The 17680-nt window shown below is 33.7% G+C and overlaps 5 protein-coding genes across 5 annotated transcripts; 2 read left to right on the top strand and 3 right to left on the bottom strand.

Moving 5' to 3' along the window:
• Positions 1–213: 213 nt before the first annotated feature.
• On the bottom strand, positions 214–1944 carry LOC149732612 (uncharacterized). Its single transcript, XM_089883007.1, has 3 exons — positions 1767–1944; positions 1561–1699; positions 214–1052 (listed from the first exon to the last, which is right to left on the bottom strand). The coding sequence occupies exons 1-3, from the start codon at positions 1867–1869 to the stop codon at positions 878–880; spliced, it is 417 nt and encodes a 138-aa protein (XP_089739133.1). The 5' UTR covers positions 1870–1944; the 3' UTR covers positions 214–877.
• On the top strand, positions 241–6326 carry LOC149732610 (zinc finger protein ehn-3-like). Its single transcript, XM_089883005.1, has 2 exons — positions 241–474; positions 582–6326. The coding sequence occupies exons 1-2, from the start codon at positions 241–243 to the stop codon at positions 774–776; spliced, it is 429 nt and encodes a 142-aa protein (XP_089739131.1). The 3' UTR covers positions 777–6326.
• On the bottom strand, positions 2190–5694 carry LOC149732611 (caspase-3-like). The gene is made up of 7 exons (XM_089882997.1): positions 5556–5694; positions 5026–5215; positions 4493–4634; positions 4031–4209; positions 3675–3834; positions 3301–3398; positions 2190–2810 (listed from the first exon to the last, which is right to left on the bottom strand). Exons 1-7 carry the CDS (start codon positions 5603–5605, stop codon positions 2664–2666), a joined length of 966 nt encoding a protein of 321 aa, XP_089739123.1. The 5' UTR covers positions 5606–5694; the 3' UTR covers positions 2190–2663.
• A 2053-nt stretch (positions 6327–8379) lies between the features above and the next one.
• LOC149732609 (GATOR1 complex protein NPRL2-like) lies at positions 8380–12806 on the top strand. Its single transcript, XM_089882995.1, has 8 exons — positions 8380–8654; positions 8715–8812; positions 9237–9454; positions 9795–9991; positions 10442–10614; positions 11158–11331; positions 11582–11675; positions 11948–12806. The coding sequence occupies exons 1-8, from the start codon at positions 8559–8561 to the stop codon at positions 12074–12076; spliced, it is 1179 nt and encodes a 392-aa protein (XP_089739121.1). The 5' UTR covers positions 8380–8558; the 3' UTR covers positions 12077–12806.
• On the bottom strand, positions 11856–14266 carry LOC149732608 (tRNA N(3)-cytidine methyltransferase METTL6-like). Its single transcript, XM_089882998.1, has 6 exons — positions 14058–14266; positions 13713–13868; positions 13524–13652; positions 12876–13046; positions 12470–12611; positions 11856–12253 (listed from the first exon to the last, which is right to left on the bottom strand). The coding sequence occupies exons 1-6, from the start codon at positions 14142–14144 to the stop codon at positions 12108–12110; spliced, it is 831 nt and encodes a 276-aa protein (XP_089739124.1). The 5' UTR covers positions 14145–14266; the 3' UTR covers positions 11856–12107.
• Between the last annotated feature and the right edge of the window lie 3414 nt (positions 14267–17680).

Here is a 17680-nt window from a genome sequence, read left to right as displayed (position 1 = left end):
GGGCTGCGGAATACGCATAAACACAACTGATTGTGTGCTATACTGCCTACGTTGTAGTATACATGTGCACAATACTATTAGGACCAATTGATTTGCAACTGACTAATCGTCGTCTACCATGCATTGTTCTGATGGAGGATGACAACACGGTTGATTTCCTATATTACCGACACGCGCTTATAGTTATAGTAGCAATCGGCTTACATACACATATAATGCAACCATTGCATTTATTGGACAATGTGTGAGCAAGAAATAGCTAAGTTTAGTGTTGGTCAGCGAGTTTTGTCTGCGAAGAAAACTTACGAATGCTGCTTCTGTGATCGGAAACTTTCCTCAAAACGGAATTTACGTCAGCACGAGTACATACATACAGGCTTGAAGCCATTCCCGTGTCAAAAATGCGGTTTGGCGTTTGCTCAACGAGGTACGTTAGCCAGACACGCAATGAAGCATTTGGATAAGCAGTTTGAGGTAACTAAAAGGTTTATAATCTATGTTGTTATAATACCAGTGGTTAAGTATAGATTACTAAAAAATACGGGTCTTTGGAACAGTTTATAAGGAATTGATTCTAACAGTGTCGGTTTTGTGGGAAGAAACTATCCACGAATTCAAGTTTAAAAGTGCATGAAGCAATCCACAGTGGGATTAAACCACACGTTTGCGGGGTGTGTGGAAAGGCGTATGTACAGAAAGTGAACCTACTGTATCACATACGCAGGAAGCTACACGGAAGTGAAGACCACGAAAGGGAAATGAACACCACACTGTAAAAACGGATACAAACGTTTTAAGAAACATACAAAAAAACGACAACAGAACAATAAAATTTCAATACAAAAAAAAAACGACAAAAGAACAATAAAATTTCGTTTCAGATATTAACATTATTCTCAGTGTTTAATATAGGTTTAATTTCATGCTCTTCTGTATCTGAAACGTTTACTATTTTCCCCGTTCCATGTACAAAAGTGTCATTATCCGGTAGCGTAAGTTCTTTCGCCGCTTCTTGATAATTAGTAAGCCCCGTTGTCAGCTGATAAAACCGCCTTTCGGGGAAAGAATTTTGATTAAAACCGTTTCTATAGTTCAGTTTTGTGACTTACAAGTCGCATGCAGTAGCTAAGTAGAACAGCAGGATCGATAAACTGGACAGACTTATCTTATAACATTATGTGGCCAATGCACCAGAGATTTTAGGCAATGACTAATTTGAGCAAAGAAAGATAAATAGTAGGGTGGGGGAAGATGAGACACCTTTAACACATAATTTCCAAATAGCCTGTGTTTTAAAGAATTAACAACGGTCTGTGAAAGTCGTAAGGATACGGTTTCATAATTCTTTGAATGGTCTTTGTTTACTACCAAGTGAAAAGAGAAAACAAAATGAAAATGTGTGCCATCTTCCCCCACCCTACTATATATGCAATTGCTTAAGAACTTGTAAAAGTGAATAACAGTATACTGTTATTCCTTATACAGTATATATCCTTATACAGCAGGATATATCCTTATACAGCAGGATATATCCTTATACAGTAAGCTTGAATCACCTACCGTTTTCTTGCACGACCAGCACGAACTCGTAGGTAAGCAATAGTGCATAAGATAGCTATCAGAGCTACACCACTGCAACTTATAATCGCAGCTAAATGTTTGAACAACAACTGGTCTTTCGAAACAACAGTTCCTAGGCCTACAAGCGCCAAAACAACTCGGGTAAGTTTGTGACAGTTTTAATTAACACAGTTTTATATAAATACCTGTCATTAGCATCGTCGTAGTAATTGTTTCATTTATTATTTGTGGATGTTCAGTCGTAGAAACCACGTTGGTCGAAACAACACCATTCGTACTTAAGTTCATACCAGCAGCATTAATACTATTTCTAACTATAACGATCAAGTAACTAGACGAACATCTATCTTTGCCTATAGCTTTAGAGTTTTAAACTAATGATCATTTGCTTTCGTTCATTAACCACTGCCTAGCTTATTGTGTTCTCGCCTACGTCTTATCGATCTTACTTCAATGCAGCCTGCTGTGACGTCATGACAGTCGCATGACAGTTATCCTTTCCTGCGTTTGTTCAATACCACATGCGCTCTGTCCAGCAATGTCATAAGATACCAATGGACTTGAAATCACTCGATTTCAGTTGAACAACTTTTAACAAGTGCAAAGTGGTCTCAAAAGCGTTTGTTTTATTTAACACGCGGCAAACGTACGTATGGCATAGATGTAAAACAGGGCTAACATTTTTGCACTAATTTTGTTGCTTAATAAGTATGCAAAGACTTTGCAGATTTTAATTATTTGTCCAATTCGGCAAAGCATCGTTTAATTTCACGTTTCACGTGTTTTCTTTACTTGCCCTATTTTGTAGTAAACAAAGAATATCTATATAACCGTAGCCCGGCGACCTCTATCGAGCATCGTTAAACGTCCAGAACACATTTTAGGGGCGGTGCATGGGGGAACACCTTTTCATTCTGTTTTCCCGTCCCATACGGTAGGAATCAAAGAACATTTAAAAAATAATAAAACTATATCCTCACGACCCACTTAAACCTTTGTTAATTGTTTAAAACACGATCAGGACATATGAATATTACGTGCTAAAAGTGCCCCCCCTCCCCCTACTAGTTTTTTTATTTATATTATGAAACAGTATCTTTCGGTCGAAAGTAGAGTTCTGCTGTTAGTTGTGACACAATAGAAGGCATCTGTTTCTTTTTGTCGAACTTGGGGCTACACATGTTGGTTTCGAATGTAAGAGCAATGTTTCGATTGACTCGTGTGAGAAGCTGTACATATATCAACAAATCGCATTAGAAGATTTTATTTAAAAGTTAAAGTAGGTTGGGATAGGGTGGCATATGTTTTATTATATTTTTTGTCTCATTCAGTAGTAAACAAGGAATATTCAAAGAACTATATAACTGAAGCCTTATAGAACTTTAAAATACCGTCGTATGATTGTTTAAAATACGATCAGGAAATATGGATACGACGTACTATATAATAATGTGAGGTAAGATGGGAAACCAAATTGGACGAAACATGATGAGGGAATTTGAAGTATAGCACATAATATTCAAATTTCCTGATTATATTTTAACCAATTAACAACGGTCCATGGAAGTAGTGGGGATACTGTTTTATAATTTCTTGAATGTTCTTTTTTACTACCAAATTTGACGAAAATACAACGAAAACGTGTCCCATCCCCCACTACTATATACCAACGAATCGTGAAAAGGATTTTGAGTTAAAAGTTAATATTAATATTCTTACCTGAACCAACTCTAATTCCCCACCTCGTTGTTTAAGTGCAGCACACATAGTTTGCACAAACACACTGCCTGTATATTCGTTTCGAACAGATACTTGGCCTAAATTAAAGTTTATACCATAAAACCCCGCTTCAACAACTTAAAATTTGAGTTTCAGGTCACTTTCAATATAAACGTGGCAGTCCATATGTATATGATACCATTTTCATTTCAAACGTTTCGGTATAAAAGCTAATTTGGTGTTGTCAAAACTTTTTTATTTTTTCAAACGAAAATATTTGAAACAAAAATCGTAATATACATATCTGCTTTTATGTTTCTGTTAAAATCGCTTTAACGATAAAATTTTAGTAATTTTTATAAAAACAAACTGACCTGGCTGTGTTGAATACGCAACTAAAATATCCGCTTCGGCTGGAATTTTGGGAGTTTCTTCTGAATCTACATCAGGAATGCTATCAGATTGAACCTGTTGTCTTTTCAAACAGGCAGTAGTACATATGGCTGGTTGTGAGATTTCCTTGCCTCTACAAGCCTGTAAAGTTGTAAACGTTTGTAAGAAAAAAAAATTCTCCTAACAATTACCCACAAAGTTCCATGGTAAACTCGTAAGCGGGCATGAGGTGTATCAAACAAAACACCCTTGTTATTACAACAGTCATTAACCATTTAACCGAAAAAATATTTAAGAAGCTAATGTTAACCCACATCATATAACTTTATAAACTTACCTGTACGAAAAACAGCTTTGGTTTTCCGGCTAGAGACGGGCACTCAGTAGCAGAAACTCTGGAAATTAATGTTTTCAATTTCATCGAGTCGTCCTTCGCATAAACCATTTCGTCTTCCTCTCCGTGTGTAAGTATTGCGCATGCGAAACAATCGTACTGGGAATGGTTCATTTGAGAAACTAAAATTTACAATGTAAATAAAAAACTGAACTGCAGTGGGGTTAGGAAGAGATTTTTATCCCGTTCCGCGTCCCATTTTGTAGTAAACAAAGAATACCCACGTAAATATAGACCCGCAGCACCTCTACTCTAAAATAGCATTGTCATTTGTTCAAACTAAAAAAATAAAAAAAATAGATAGGAATACAACTAAAAAAATCATACATTCCATACCCCGTACTTCCATATCTCATACAACTAAAAATAAAACTGTGCGTTAATGAAAGTAACTTTTATATTTACTTTTACGTAGCTCCGCGTAAACGTCGTCCTTTGTATAGTCATGACAAACATTTGGAGTAAAACCCAGTTTTATGGCTGTTTCTTCCAAGACAATTCTGTCAAGTTTGCTGCCGACTCTCTGCTGTAGGCCGTAGTCAAAATTCTGCGACAAAAAGTGCATCAGAAAAAATTATTTTCTTTTTGCAAATGCATATGAAACGGAACACCTGTGTTATAATGACTGTCCCGTTGCCCGGCAACGCGAGGATAAAAGTTATATTAATTACATTCATAATCCACTCAAATTTAATATGCAAAGTTGTTTGTTACATATGTACTAGGGTGGGACAAGATGGGACATTTATTCTCTTTTCTCGTCCCATTTGTGGTAGTAAACAAAGAGTATTTACAGAACTATATACAACCGAAGCACCGCGTCTCTGAACAAGCGTTATTAATTGTTCAAAATATGATCAGAAATTATGAAATTATGGAAATTAAAGGCTAACGGTATCCAATCTTAACCTATATAGTACTATTTACGTTTCATTTACCTCTTGGTCAAAAATTAGAAATATGCCTCGCTTCGGAAAACTCATGTTGTATTCAAAATAGTCAAATTTCACGTCCCAAACAGATGGTTCTATTTTATCATCTCCATCTTTTAATTCTCGTCTTACCGTAGTACGATCGGGATGCCGGATCGGTACAGAGATGGGATCGAACCCCGCATCAAAGGAATCCCTGCTTGCAAGGAAAAACTAATGATAGCATTGTTTTTCTCTTTAATAGATAGAGTAGTTTGTGGTAAGATGGTTCGTGTTTTCTTTCAGTTTTCTTTTCATTTTTGATGGTAAACAAAGAACATTTAGGGTTTTATATTTTATAACTGTAGCCGCCCACTCTAAATAGCGTTATAACTGTTTGAAACAATATAAGATATGAAGTAATGTGGTATAAGTATCCAATCTTACCCCGCAGTAATAAAATATATGTCATTAGTGCCAATTTTCCCATTCACAGATTCAAAAACAAAATTGCAGTTAAATTGTATTAAGTTACGAATCCTATTATGTCAACTTACCCTCTGTCGAACGTCGCTTGACAAACTTGGCATAGATTTTCAACTTGCATTTTGTAAGTTAATTAAAATATAAAAACCTATAAATACTTCGACTTTTAAAAGCTATCAAATAAAATCACATTTAATTAAATAGGTGAACCTGTGCAGTAATTATAGCTTTCGGTATTTCGCTGTGGAAAGTGGTAAGCGCGCCTGCCCGTAACCCAGAGGTACTGGGTTCAAGTCTCGTCGCTGTTACCATTGTGGGCGTGTGTCCTTGAGCAAGACACTTAACGGCAATTGCTCCAACCCAGTGTTCACTAATGGGCTGTCCAAATTATCAGCCATACATAAAACAATAAAATAAAAAATTCACAAAAATAAAATAAAAACACCCACAAAATATGGTAACTCGTAAGCTGGCACGAGGTGTAAACACCCGTGTTATAACGACTGTCGTTTTCCGGCCACGCGAAAAAAAAGTAAGTTACATTCATTCATAATGACAAATCCATATAACAAGTCAGCACGCAGTATAATTACCACCTTCACTATGCAGACTAACATCGTGTTAATCATCTTTCGCGTTGTATATGCGTGATCTTATATTAATCCCTACAATACAGAAATGCCGATGCAGCACGACGAAACAAATCACGTCATAACCGCACTGTTCAATAGCACCTTGCGCAGGCGATTACGTACACGTCACTAAATCTGCAACAAGTTAAAAGCCTAAAACTCAATCCCGCGACTTGCTCCATTGAGGCGAATCATCTGACCGAAACCAGGTATGTACTTACTATATAGTAGGGTGGGGGAAGATAGGACACCTTCGGTACATAATATCTAAATAACCATCGTGTTTTAAACAATTAACAACTGTCTGTGGGAGTCGTGAGGATACGGTTTTATAATTCTTTAAATGTTTTTTTTGTTTACTACCAAATGGGACAGGAAAATAGTATAAATAGGTGTCCCATCTTCCCCCACCGCACTATATCACAATATTTTGTGTTAAATATGGTGATAGTAAGTTGGGATAAGATATTACATGTTTTCGTTTTTTATTATGTTTTTTAAGTGTGTTGTTTAAAAAAAAACACGGTCTAGAAATATAAGAGACTCAGGTACTAGCGCTATTCCATCTTACCCAACAGCATTACTATCACCCACAAAGAAACTTACCGAGTAAAGGTGGCTGTACAGCACATTATCCGGCTTGAGAATTCGCTTGCGAAGTCGTATGCAAACCCGAGTTCCGCACGCGGCAGCGTTCCGCACGCGGCAAATCCGGACAAAACAGACAAAACGGACAAATTCCGGATACTGTGTACAGCCACCTTAATAACGCTTAAACTGGCACGAAGTGTATGAAACCGAACACCTGTGTTATAACGACTTTCGTTTTCCGGGCACGCGAGGATAGAGTAAGTTACATTCATACATTCATGCTTGTAGAATCTCAACATTCCCTCAAACTGAAATCGAGGCAGTAAACCATTCGCTTACGTCACTTATATTTATATATTAACCTGTACTAACTTAATGGGCGCCATTAATAACCCTTTTTCAATAATACATTTGGAAACTTTGAGTAGAACCAGTATACTTAAGACTTATATGGCTTTCTAACCTACGAGTATTAAACAGCTAATCCTTTTCGGTACTTAAGTTTTCATGGCACGTAAACATAGCCCAGCTATATTTACTATCTCTATATATAAACTTTCCAGTGCTGGTACAGCCAAGTCACGAATAAACAATTTTAAGCGCCTACGTATATAGATATATACGTGAATTTCCGGCGGTATAACAAACAACGCGTAATGCTTAGAACCCGAAAATTCCACTTCACGAACACATCATAATCTGACTGATCAGAACATTTCAACCGGTAACTTTCGAAATATCATTGTGCATGTAAACACCTCTATAATGAATAATAGCCTAGATACAAATCTCCTTAACCCTGTTTCAATACACAATGCGACAAATTAGTTCAACTTAATATAAAATAAGTTCAGCCAGTTATACAGTTATTTCAAATAGTCGACATTCATTTTTTTTATAAATTTACAGGTTATGTAATCTTTTTGTCTTATACCGTTATTTTAACGTTTCTGGGAAAATATCTTTTACGACACACCTTTGAGTAGTTTACTTTCGGGTTATTTTCTCCTAAGATAGAAATTCCCCCATATTTATTACCGCAGGAGAATAGACCTTACTTGCATTGTAATTTCCTAACACTGCGCTATAGAAGCACATACAGGGGAAGTCGTGTAATTTAAAATCCCGTCATGGTACAACGAAAAGCACCTGATTAGAATTTCCCAATTTTACAAAATACATGATCCAAACAAAAAAATTATTTATTTTTAATGCATATAGTAGTTGTTAATGCATATACTCACCTTTTTAACAAAGCCGATAAAAATACAATAACGTGGGAAAAGATGGAATACTGTTAGCACCTAAACCCCTATCTTCTGGCTTAAACAATTACCAATTTTAGAGCAGTGGGGCTACATATGAATATTTCTAATGTTTTTCCAAATAGGAAGAAAAAAGAGAGTGAAAGTTGTCTCATCTTACCCCACCCCCTACATCCCTTCTTAAACTATAACTCGTGCAGAGATGATTTAATACAATTTAGCCGACATACACCCGTGTTACTTCTGTCTGGATGATTTCATGTACTTATTGGACAGCCGAATGCATTAGGTTGAATAATGGCAAGAGCCCGTGTAAAAACATGTTTATAATTTTTTTTAAAACTTAATGCCTATATGCTGATGGTCAAATTATCAACACTGCTGTTTTTGAATTGTGGTTTTAATTCAAACGAACAGGTTTTAGGTATTTCTATTGTAATATATTTTGTAACACACCCCCGCCTGTAGCAGCAAAAAAGTATATCTAGTTCTGTATGCCGGGAATTCCCTGGTAATAGCCCGAAAGCAATTTTCACATTTTAGTTTCTACACTGCCTATTTGTAATTATGACAAACCGATGAAGCTATGAACTTGGCTAAGAAATACATCAAAGAACATCCTATAGAGTGCTTTTTCTTCAGCGAGTTTCACCATAAACAAGGACCGAAAATAACATACCAGGTTTATATAATCGATTTTTACCAAATAAAATATTTTTTTCTAAACAGTCTTGCTTTACAGTATCCTTTGGGATGTATAACAAAAAATAGTTCTCTCCTTGAAGCGGTGATAAACTATGTTATTCCCAAACCCGACCTGCAAGATAAGTTAATAACAGTGTAAGTAGCACGCTCTTACTTGTAAGACCTAAAATGTACATCAGTTACCTATTTTGGGTAGTGTTTCTTGGAGCATGACTGGAAGGGGTTTAAAGAGGGTTGTGCAAATTGTAATAATTTAAAACTTTTGTACATGATATGGTTAAAATTTCCTGTTATATTTGGTGTGTTATATAAGACATAGGTTGCAATGGTGATTAGTACTGCATTTTTGCAAGAGCTGGTTAAAATTTTCTCAGCGAATGTTATGTGCCTTCCATTTGGTTGACAATGCATTGAACCTTAGTGTTACATATTCATCATAAAATTAAGGTCTGAGAAAAAATAAAATGTGCAAAATATATATTACTTAAAATCTTTGAAAAACCCACTATCAAACTAAACTGTCATAGGCTGAATATTTACCATTTATTTTTTGATTTAGAAATGCAGTTGGGAAAAAGGTTATTGGATGCCCTGTATGCATTGATGATCCTAAATATCCTCGAAACCAGTATATGTTTAACTTTGGGTTAGTGCTGGACAACGTGCATAAGAGCTCTCCATGTATTCCACTAATCAAGAAGTTATCGAGTTATATGACCGAACTCGAACTGGAATGCTACTTTGTATCTAATGAAAAAACTAAAGAAGAAATTCCAGGTGTGCGTGTAGCAAAGTTATTTCAATTGTGTGTCAAAAGGGCCTATGTGTGCCGCAAAACTTGTTCTTTTTAACATTAATTTATACCCAAACCTAGACATGTATTGTAAAAATTTTTTAAAAAGCTTTAAAAAAGTGTATGGCAAACAAAATCTTTATTAAAAATGTATCGCAAACAAATCTAGAATATCCACACACGAAATTCAGTTACTTCTGGTGTACAGCTTGGCAGTATATGTTAGGGAATAGTTGATACAAAGTAAAATGTGATTATATAACTTTGCATTCAGGCTAAAAAAGGTATGTGAAAAAAATCATTTTTAAGTTTGTTATTTTTCAGGTTTGCTTAAAAAGATTTTTACCGAGCTAAACAATGAAGGCACATGTTCTACTTCTGTGATAGACACCACGACACTTTATTTAAAAGTCTTTCCTCCTTCTACACAACCTAAACCAGTGCATGATCATGATGTACCAATACTAACAGTTCCAAAAGATTATTTTAAATTAGATAAATGGGACCTTACAACTCAGCAGGTTAGATTACTTTTTTGTTTAAAATGTGCAGTGGTGTCTATTTTTAGAGGTATTAATGGTTTAAATTGCATCAAAATGCATAAATTAGGAATAGAAGTTATAGAACTATGATTTTCAAATATTATGCAACTGTCACTATCAGTGGCGCAGCCAGGGGGTTTAGAGGGTCGCGCTCCCCCCCATTTAAAACAAAATAAAAAAAATAATTAAAAGAAATTAAACAAAATTTTTTTTTAATAAACTACCCCCCCCCCCTTTTTTTTTTCTGGCTGCGCCACTGATCATTATAGTATATCCTTTTATTTAAAAGCATTTTACAGTTAACTGATACAGTTAAAATTATTTGCCAATTGCAGGTTAGAATTTTATCTTGCATATTTCCCAACAGAATTAAATATTATTGGATACCTCCATGTTTTCTGTAGATAAAAATTTAAGCCTTTTTTTCAGATACTTCCATTTATTGATGGTTTTAAACACGTACAAAAGATTGCAGTTCTAGCTGACGTAGATGCAGAACTTACCAGGATTTGTATTCAAAACCTTGCGTTTTACGAACATGTTCAACTTATTTCGATTTACCAATACTCTAATGTTTACATTACAACTGCTAAGCTTAACCAGTAAGATATATTTCTGTTGTTATTAAGTTAGGACTAAGTAGTTGTCCAGCGTCAAGCCAAAGTGGTTAATGTGCCTGGCTCAACCCAGAGGTAATGGGTTTACAAGGCTTGTTGCTGCTACCATCGTGGGCAAATGTGTTTTTAAACAAGACACTAAACGGCAAATACTCCAACCCAGTAGTCACTAATAGGTTCTCCAAATTATCAGCCACTCATAGATAAAAAGAAAAAATTCAAAAGAATATTCAAAGTAACTTACATGGTAGCTTGTAAGCTGGATTTATGAAAGGAACGCATATACAAAGACTACTACAGATTACTTTAATATGCTTTTTAAAGTTGTAAGTCATTAAAGTTTACTTTGCTATTATGTCTAGTATGTTTAGGTAAAATGTGTTTTAATTTAATCCCAATACACATTTTTTATAAGGTAATTGTATATTCTGTATATTTAAGACCTACAGGTTTACACCAAAGTTTCTTACTATCAAAACAAATTACCACCATCAATCTATATTAACAACTCTTTATGTATAAAAACAGATTTCGGCAAAACATGGAAATGCAGAACGAATGCTTGGCTTATGTGTCACGGTCGGGACACCAGCCACCAACACTTCATGATGTCATGACTTTATATTGTGGGCTTGGACCGAGGGTTACTCTGAGAAAACTTTGCATTCTTTTTCATGAACAAATTACTAGAGTTAATGAACAGTAAGTGCATGGAATTTTTAAGACATAGCTATTGGCTATGATATTTGCTTATTTTATAGCATAAATTTTTGGTTGTCCATTTTGTAAACTACACAGAAAAAAACCATAGAAGTTACAATTCTTAAACTTGTAAGCGAGTATAAGCATTAGGTGTATGAAACAGGATATTCCCAGATACCTAATTTAAGTGAGTACTATTCATTCATAAAAAACACATAGTAATGAGCTTTAAGAATGTTTTTTGTTTCAGAAAACTAATCCAGTATGGTCTAATTCATAATTTAATTCGAAGAATAAACATGTACCCTGTTAAAGTGAAATCAGAACGAAGTCACAACACACAGGTTAGGATAGATTGATCTATATTTATTTAATAAGTAGGCCTACAAATGCTACACAGTTGTGTTGTATTGATTTCTCTTTTTGTGGTTCTATGTCTGACAAAAATTATTTGCTGCTTATTGTTAATGTTTTTAACTGCTTCACTGTAAAGAATTTTTTGTAGTTACAGAATTATAAATCGGTAATTTGTTGATTTTTATTATATAACTTGCAAGAAGATTGCATTTGCATATAAAAACTTCGGTCTAAAAGTAATGACACACTTGTCTCCTAGTCTGACTTGCACCAGTACACTGATGGATTGCACAGTGCAGATGAAATCTGTTGTAAACTTGGCTGCAGCCACTCAGAACTTCTAGCCAAGCTTGAACACGATAAAAACATTGTCATATGTTGGAAATAAACTGGAAGTTTTCGTTTGGAATTGACAGTGTTTATGTAGGTGCTGGCTTCTGGTACTTGCCTTGTAGAAATACTCGCGGGACTTTCAAATTCTTTTTCTTGTTAATTGTCTCCCGCATGACGTATTCGTTACTTACTACATCGAAACCTGATGCACAAGTCAGTGACTCTAATTCTTCTGAAAAGATCAATTTTAAATTATTTTGGATAGATTTTGTATTAAAATTTTTTTTTAATCATTTTTTTATTGACTCTAATTCTTCCAAAAAGACAAACTATAAACTTTTTTTTGGATAGAATTTTGAAATAGAATTATTTTTTAATTCATTTTTTTATTAATTCGTAATAAAAGTTTATTTTTCGGAATTTATTTTTTAATTGGTGAACATTTTACCTTTTTTAAAATAGTAGGCACGTGTACCATCTTGCCTCACATAGAAATTTTCGGAAATTTTGCTCCCGTTGTTAAACCTTAGCATCGCCCAATCATTTAAACCATAATCACGAAATAATAAATAACCACCTGGTTTTAAAACCTGTAAAACAAAATAAGTGAAGTTGTATGACAAGGACCTAGGATTTATGCCAGAATTGTACCATTACCCTAATTGTATTGACCATTATTACTGTAGTTTTTAAATTAGTTCGGGCAAAATTGAAATTGTTATAAAAACATCATTGAATTTGTGTGCAGTATTTGATAAATTGTACAATAAAATACATATACATTAGCGTCAGAAATGTATATCTTGTCTCATGTTATAAATCCATGGCCTAACTCTAACAGAAAACAACTATACCTTGTGTATGTTTCTTAAAACAAATTCAAATTTGTCTGGATGAATAGCAGACAGCACAAATATCAAAGTAACCAAATCAACACTGTTTTCTTGTATAGTGTAACTTAAATGATCTGTTCCCAAATCACATTGGAATGCTTTGCATTTTGTTTCAGAGTAACTAGGGTTGTCCTGAAATAAAAGGTGGATATTTATATATTATATGTATTTTGAGTCTTGTTAATAGTTGTCATGCAACTATAATTTTACAATGAGAGATAAAGTCCAAATTTTTAACACTATGTAGTGTATATACATGTTAATATGTACATGTTAAATGTTACAGTTTAAATTACTGCACTGGTTATATGATATATATGTATCAGTATGCACTCGTATGGTAAATTTTTTTGTGTATTTGTGTGTGATATGATAATTTAAGTTATAACACAGTTTTCTAATTCATACATCTTGTTTATGAGTTGTTAAAAATGTAATTTTGTTAATAAAAATTTGTTTCAGAATGGCTTGCCAATAGACATACAAATTCTCTACTTTAAAAACAGGTATATTCATTCATAGTAGGTCGGGATAAGTGTTATCAAAAATTAAAACAAATAAAATTCATTCATAGTATATGTTTAAACTTTTATATTTAACATGAGTTACCTTAACAAGCTCTACAGCTCTTGGTGAGAAATCGCAAGCATAAACGAACAGGTCTTTGGCTTGGGCCATAAGTGGAAATATAGCATTACCAACTCCACAGCCAGCTTCTAATAACACTGTTTGTTGGTTCTAAAACCCAAAGGTATTGTAATGTAAAATATTTATTTTTTTAGGCATTTGTTAACATACATTGTGTATTCTTTGTTCAATTTCACCAAATTCCCGCGATGTCCAATGTCTGTCTTTGAAGAAATTAGTTGTGTTACGTTTATAAAATAAATCCCACATTTTCTTGGCTTCCACTTCGAGTTTTTGTGATCGAAATTCGGTGACCAGTCTTTTATTCTAAAAATAATAACATTATTTTAGTTAAAATTTTAGAATAATGCTGTGTATTTGTTTAGGATACCACAAACGTCTGAGAGGGATTTTTAGAAAATGATTCAGCTACCAAGCCAAGATATACAGTTTAAGTATAAATATACTAAGGGTGACTGCCGGCTGGTGACTCTGCTACAACAACGAAAAACGAACCTGGTTTTCCAACATTTGCAGTTCATCATCTGAAAGTGATCGAACTTGTGAAGAAGTGTATTGTGATTTACTTTCGAAGTCTTCCATTTTCAATAAAAACTCGATTTACAGAATATCTTTACAATGAAGACATGACAATAAACCACAGAAATAAAAAAAATAGAACAACTGCCCAAAACCGTGATATATTCTTTTTTCTATTCACGTGACCCCAACTCCGTCCCCATTTCGCTTGGTCTCCATTGTAAAAGATAGGCGCACCGTAGTTTTCGGAGGTTTTCGCTGTTTATTTTAAAAACTACACCAACTATTCAAATTTATCAGGTCAATTTAGTTATTTGGTAGGTTAACGCTTACAGTTTACCACTTTTTAGGAAATTTAATTTTTAATAATTTTAACTAAAAACCTTTAAACAAACGGTTTGTTAGAAATATATATATATTAGAAAATAGTTGTTTTACCCTATAACTTTAAATCAAGTCAAAAAACTAAAAAAAATTACATAAAACACCATCAATTCCATTGATTACAATAGTAAACGGGAACGACCCGCAAAAGAAAGAGAGGGTATCATGTCTCTCCTTTGCCGACATTAGAGATGCGCGTTCTATTCTTTTTTTTATTTCTGTGCAATAAACACGATATACACTATACACATTAACCGGTGTCGCAGAAATCTGGTTCCCCTAGAAAACTGGTTCCCAGCACAGGCCAAAGTTGTGTCATGTTTATGTCATGTGTGTCATGTTTATGTCATATTTATGTCATGTGTGTCGTATTTATGTCATATTTATGTCAGATTCATGTCATGTTTGTCAGATTTATGTCAGGTGTGTTATATTCATGTCATGTGTGTCATGTTTATGTGTGTGTCATGTGTGTCAGATTTATGTCATGTGTGTCATGTTTATGTCATATTTATGTCATGTTTATGTCATGTGTGTCAGATTTTTGTCAGGTGTGTCATGTTTATGTCATATTTATGTCAGATTTATGTCAGATGTGTCATATTTATGTCATGTGTGTCATGTTTATGTCATGTGTGTCATATTTATGTCATGTGTGTCATGTATGTCATATTTATGTCTTATTTATGTCATGTCATATTTATGTCATATTAATGTCATGTGTATCATATTTATGTCATATTTATGTCATGTGTGTCATATTTATGTCAGATTTATGTCATGTGTGTCAGATTTATGTCAGGTGTGTTATATTTATGTCATGTGCGTCATGTTTATGTGTGTGTCATGTTTATGTCACATGTGTGTCATATTTATGTCATGTATGTCATATTTATGTCATGTGTGTCATGTTTATGTCATATTTATGTCAGATTTATGTCATGTGTGTCAGATTTATGTCATGTGTGTCATATTTATGTCATGTGTGTCATATTTATGTCATGTTTATGTCATGTGTGTCAGATTTATGTCATGTGAGTCATGTTTATGTCATATTTATGTCAGATTTATGTCATGTGTGTCATATTTATGTCATGTGTGTCATATTTATGTCATATTTATGTCAAGACTTATGTCATGTGTGTCAGATTTATGTCAGGTATGTTATATTTATGTCATGTGCGTCATGTTTATGTGTGTGTCATGTTTATGTCATGTGTGTCATATTTATGTCATGTGTGTCATATTTATGTCATGTATGTCATATTTATGTCATGTGTGTCATGTTTATGTCATGTATGTCATATTTATGTCATGTGTGTCATATTTATGTCATGTGTGTCATATTTATGTCATATTTATGTCAAGATTTATGTCATGTGTGTCAGATTTATGTCATGTGTGTCATGTTTATGTCATATTTATGTCATGTGTGTCAGATTTATGTCATGTGTGTCATGTTTATGTCAAGATTTATGTCATGTGTGTCAGATTTATGTCATGTGTGTCATGTTTATGTCATATTTATGTCATGTGTGTCAGGTTTACGTCATGTGTGTCATGTTTATGTCATGTGTGTCATATTTATGTCATGTGTGTCATATTTATGTCATGTGTGTCATATTTATGTCAGATTTATGTCAGGTGTGTTATATTTATGTCATGTGTGTCATGTTTATGTGTGTGTCATGTTTATGTCATGTGTGTCATATTTATGTCATGTGTGTCATATTTATGTCATGTGTGTCATGTTTATGTCAGATTTATGTCATGTGTGTCAGATTTATGTCATGTATGTCATATTTATGTCATATTTATGTCAGATTTATGTCATGTGTGTCAGATTTATGTCATGTATGTCATATTTATGTCAAGATTTATGTCATGTGTGTCAGATTTATGTCATGTGTGTCATGTTTATGTCATATTTATGTCATGTGTGTCAGATTTATGTCATGTGTGTCAGATTTATGTCAGGTGTGTTATATTTATGTCATGTGTGTCATGTTTATGTCATGTGTGTCAGATTTATGTCAGGTCATATTTATGTCAGATTTATTTATGTCAGATTTATGTCATGTGTGTCAGATTTATGTCAGGTGTGTTATATTTATGTCATGTGTGTCATATTTATGTCATGTGTGTCAGATTTATGTCATGTGTGTCAGATTTATGTCAGGTCATATTTATGTAAGATTTATTTATGTCAGATTTATGTCATGTGTGTCAGATTTATGTCAGGTGTGTTATATTTATGTCATGTGTGTCATATTTATGTCAGATTTATGTCATGTGTGTCAGATTTATGTCATGTATGTCATATTTATGTCAGATTTATGTCATGTGTGTCAGATTTATGTCAGGTGTGTTATATTTATGTCATGTGTGTCATATTTATGTCAGATTTATGTCATGTGTGTCAGATTTATGTCATGTATGTCATATTTATGTCAGATTTATGTCATGTGTGTCAGATTTATGTCAGGTGTGTTATATTTATGTCATGTGTGTCATATTTATGTCAGATTTATGTCATGTGTGTCAGATTTATGTCATGTATGTCATATTTATGTCAGATTTATGTCATGTGTGTCAGATTTATGTCAGGTGTGTTTTATTTATGTCATGTGTGTCATGTTTTTGTGTGTGTAATGTTTTTGTGTGTGTAATGTTTATGTCATGTGTGTCATATTTATGTCATGTGTGTCATATTTATGTCATGTGTGTCATATTTATGTCTCATATGTGTCAGATTTATGTCATGTGTGTCAGATTTATGTCATGTATGTCAGATTTATGTCATGTGTGTCAGATTTATGTCAGGTGTGTTATATTTATGTCATATTTATGTCAGATTTATGTCATGTGTGTCAGATTTATGTCATGTATGTCATATTTATGTCATATTTATGTCAGATTTATGTCATGTGTGTCAGATTTATGTCAGGTGTGTTTTATTTATGTCATGTGTGTCATGTTTATGTGTGTGTAATGTTTATGTCATGTGTGTCATATTTATGTCATGTGTGTCATATTTATGTCATGTATATATGTCATGTGTTTCAGATTTATGTCATGTATGTCATATTTATGTCAGATTTATGTCATGTGTGTCAGATTTATGTCATGTGTGTCATATTTATGTCATGTATATATGTCATGTGTTTCAGATTTATGTCATGTTTGTCATATTTATGTCAGATTTATGTCATGTG

The sequence above is a fragment of the Ciona robusta genome, chromosome 8 (genome assembly GCF_009617815.1).
Source record: "Ciona robusta chromosome 8, ASM961781v2".
NCBI classification, from domain to species: Eukaryota; Metazoa; Chordata; class Ascidiacea; order Phlebobranchia; family Cionidae; genus Ciona; species Ciona robusta.
Note: the sequence above shows the minus strand (reverse complement) of the source record. Positions and strands in the feature narration are given on the sequence as shown.

Coding starts and splice junctions, on each gene's coding strand:
- LOC149732610 (XM_089883005.1), top strand. CDS start 241: ATGTGTGAGCAAGAAATAGCTAAGTTTAGTGTTGGTCAGCGAGTTTTG. Junction 475..581: donor ATTTGGATAAGCAGTTTGAG/GTAACTAAAAGG, acceptor TGATTCTAACAG/TGTCGGTTTTGTGGGAAGAA.
- LOC149732612 (XM_089883007.1), bottom strand. CDS start 1,869: ATGAACTTAAGTACGAATGGTGTTGTTTCGACCAACGTGGTTTCTACG. Junction 1,700..1,766: donor TACGACGATGCTAATGACAG/GTATTTATATAA, acceptor TGGCGCTTGTAG/GCCTAGGAACTGTTGTTTCG. Junction 1,053..1,560: donor GCTGGTCGTGCAAGAAAACG/GTAGGTGATTCA, acceptor TTTCCCCGAAAG/GCGGTTTTATCAGCTGACAA.
- LOC149732611 (XM_089882997.1), bottom strand. CDS start 5,605: ATGCAAGTTGAAAATCTATGCCAAGTTTGTCAAGCGACGTTCGACAGA. Junction 4,635..5,025: donor TTCTAATTTTTGACCAAGAG/GTAAATGAAACG, acceptor TTTTTGTCGCAG/AATTTTGACTACGGCCTACA. Junction 4,210..4,492: donor TTACGCGGAGCTACGTAAAA/GTAAATATAAAA, acceptor TGTAAATTTTAG/TTTCTCAAATGAACCATTCC.
- LOC149732609 (XM_089882995.1), top strand. CDS start 8,559: ATGAACTTGGCTAAGAAATACATCAAAGAACATCCTATAGAGTGCTTT. Junction 9,455..9,794: donor AACTAAAGAAGAAATTCCAG/GTGTGCGTGTAG, acceptor GTTATTTTTCAG/GTTTGCTTAAAAAGATTTTT. Junction 10,615..11,157: donor ACAACTGCTAAGCTTAACCA/GTAAGATATATT, acceptor GTATAAAAACAG/ATTTCGGCAAAACATGGAAA.
- LOC149732608 (XM_089882998.1), bottom strand. CDS start 14,144: ATGGAAGACTTCGAAAGTAAATCACAATACACTTCTTCACAAGTTCGA. Junction 13,869..14,057: donor TGCAAATGTTGGAAAACCAG/GTTCGTTTTTCG, acceptor TATTATTTTTAG/AATAAAAGACTGGTCACCGA. Junction 12,612..12,875: donor TTTTAAGAAACATACACAAG/GTATAGTTGTTT, acceptor TTTGTTTTACAG/GTTTTAAAACCAGGTGGTTA.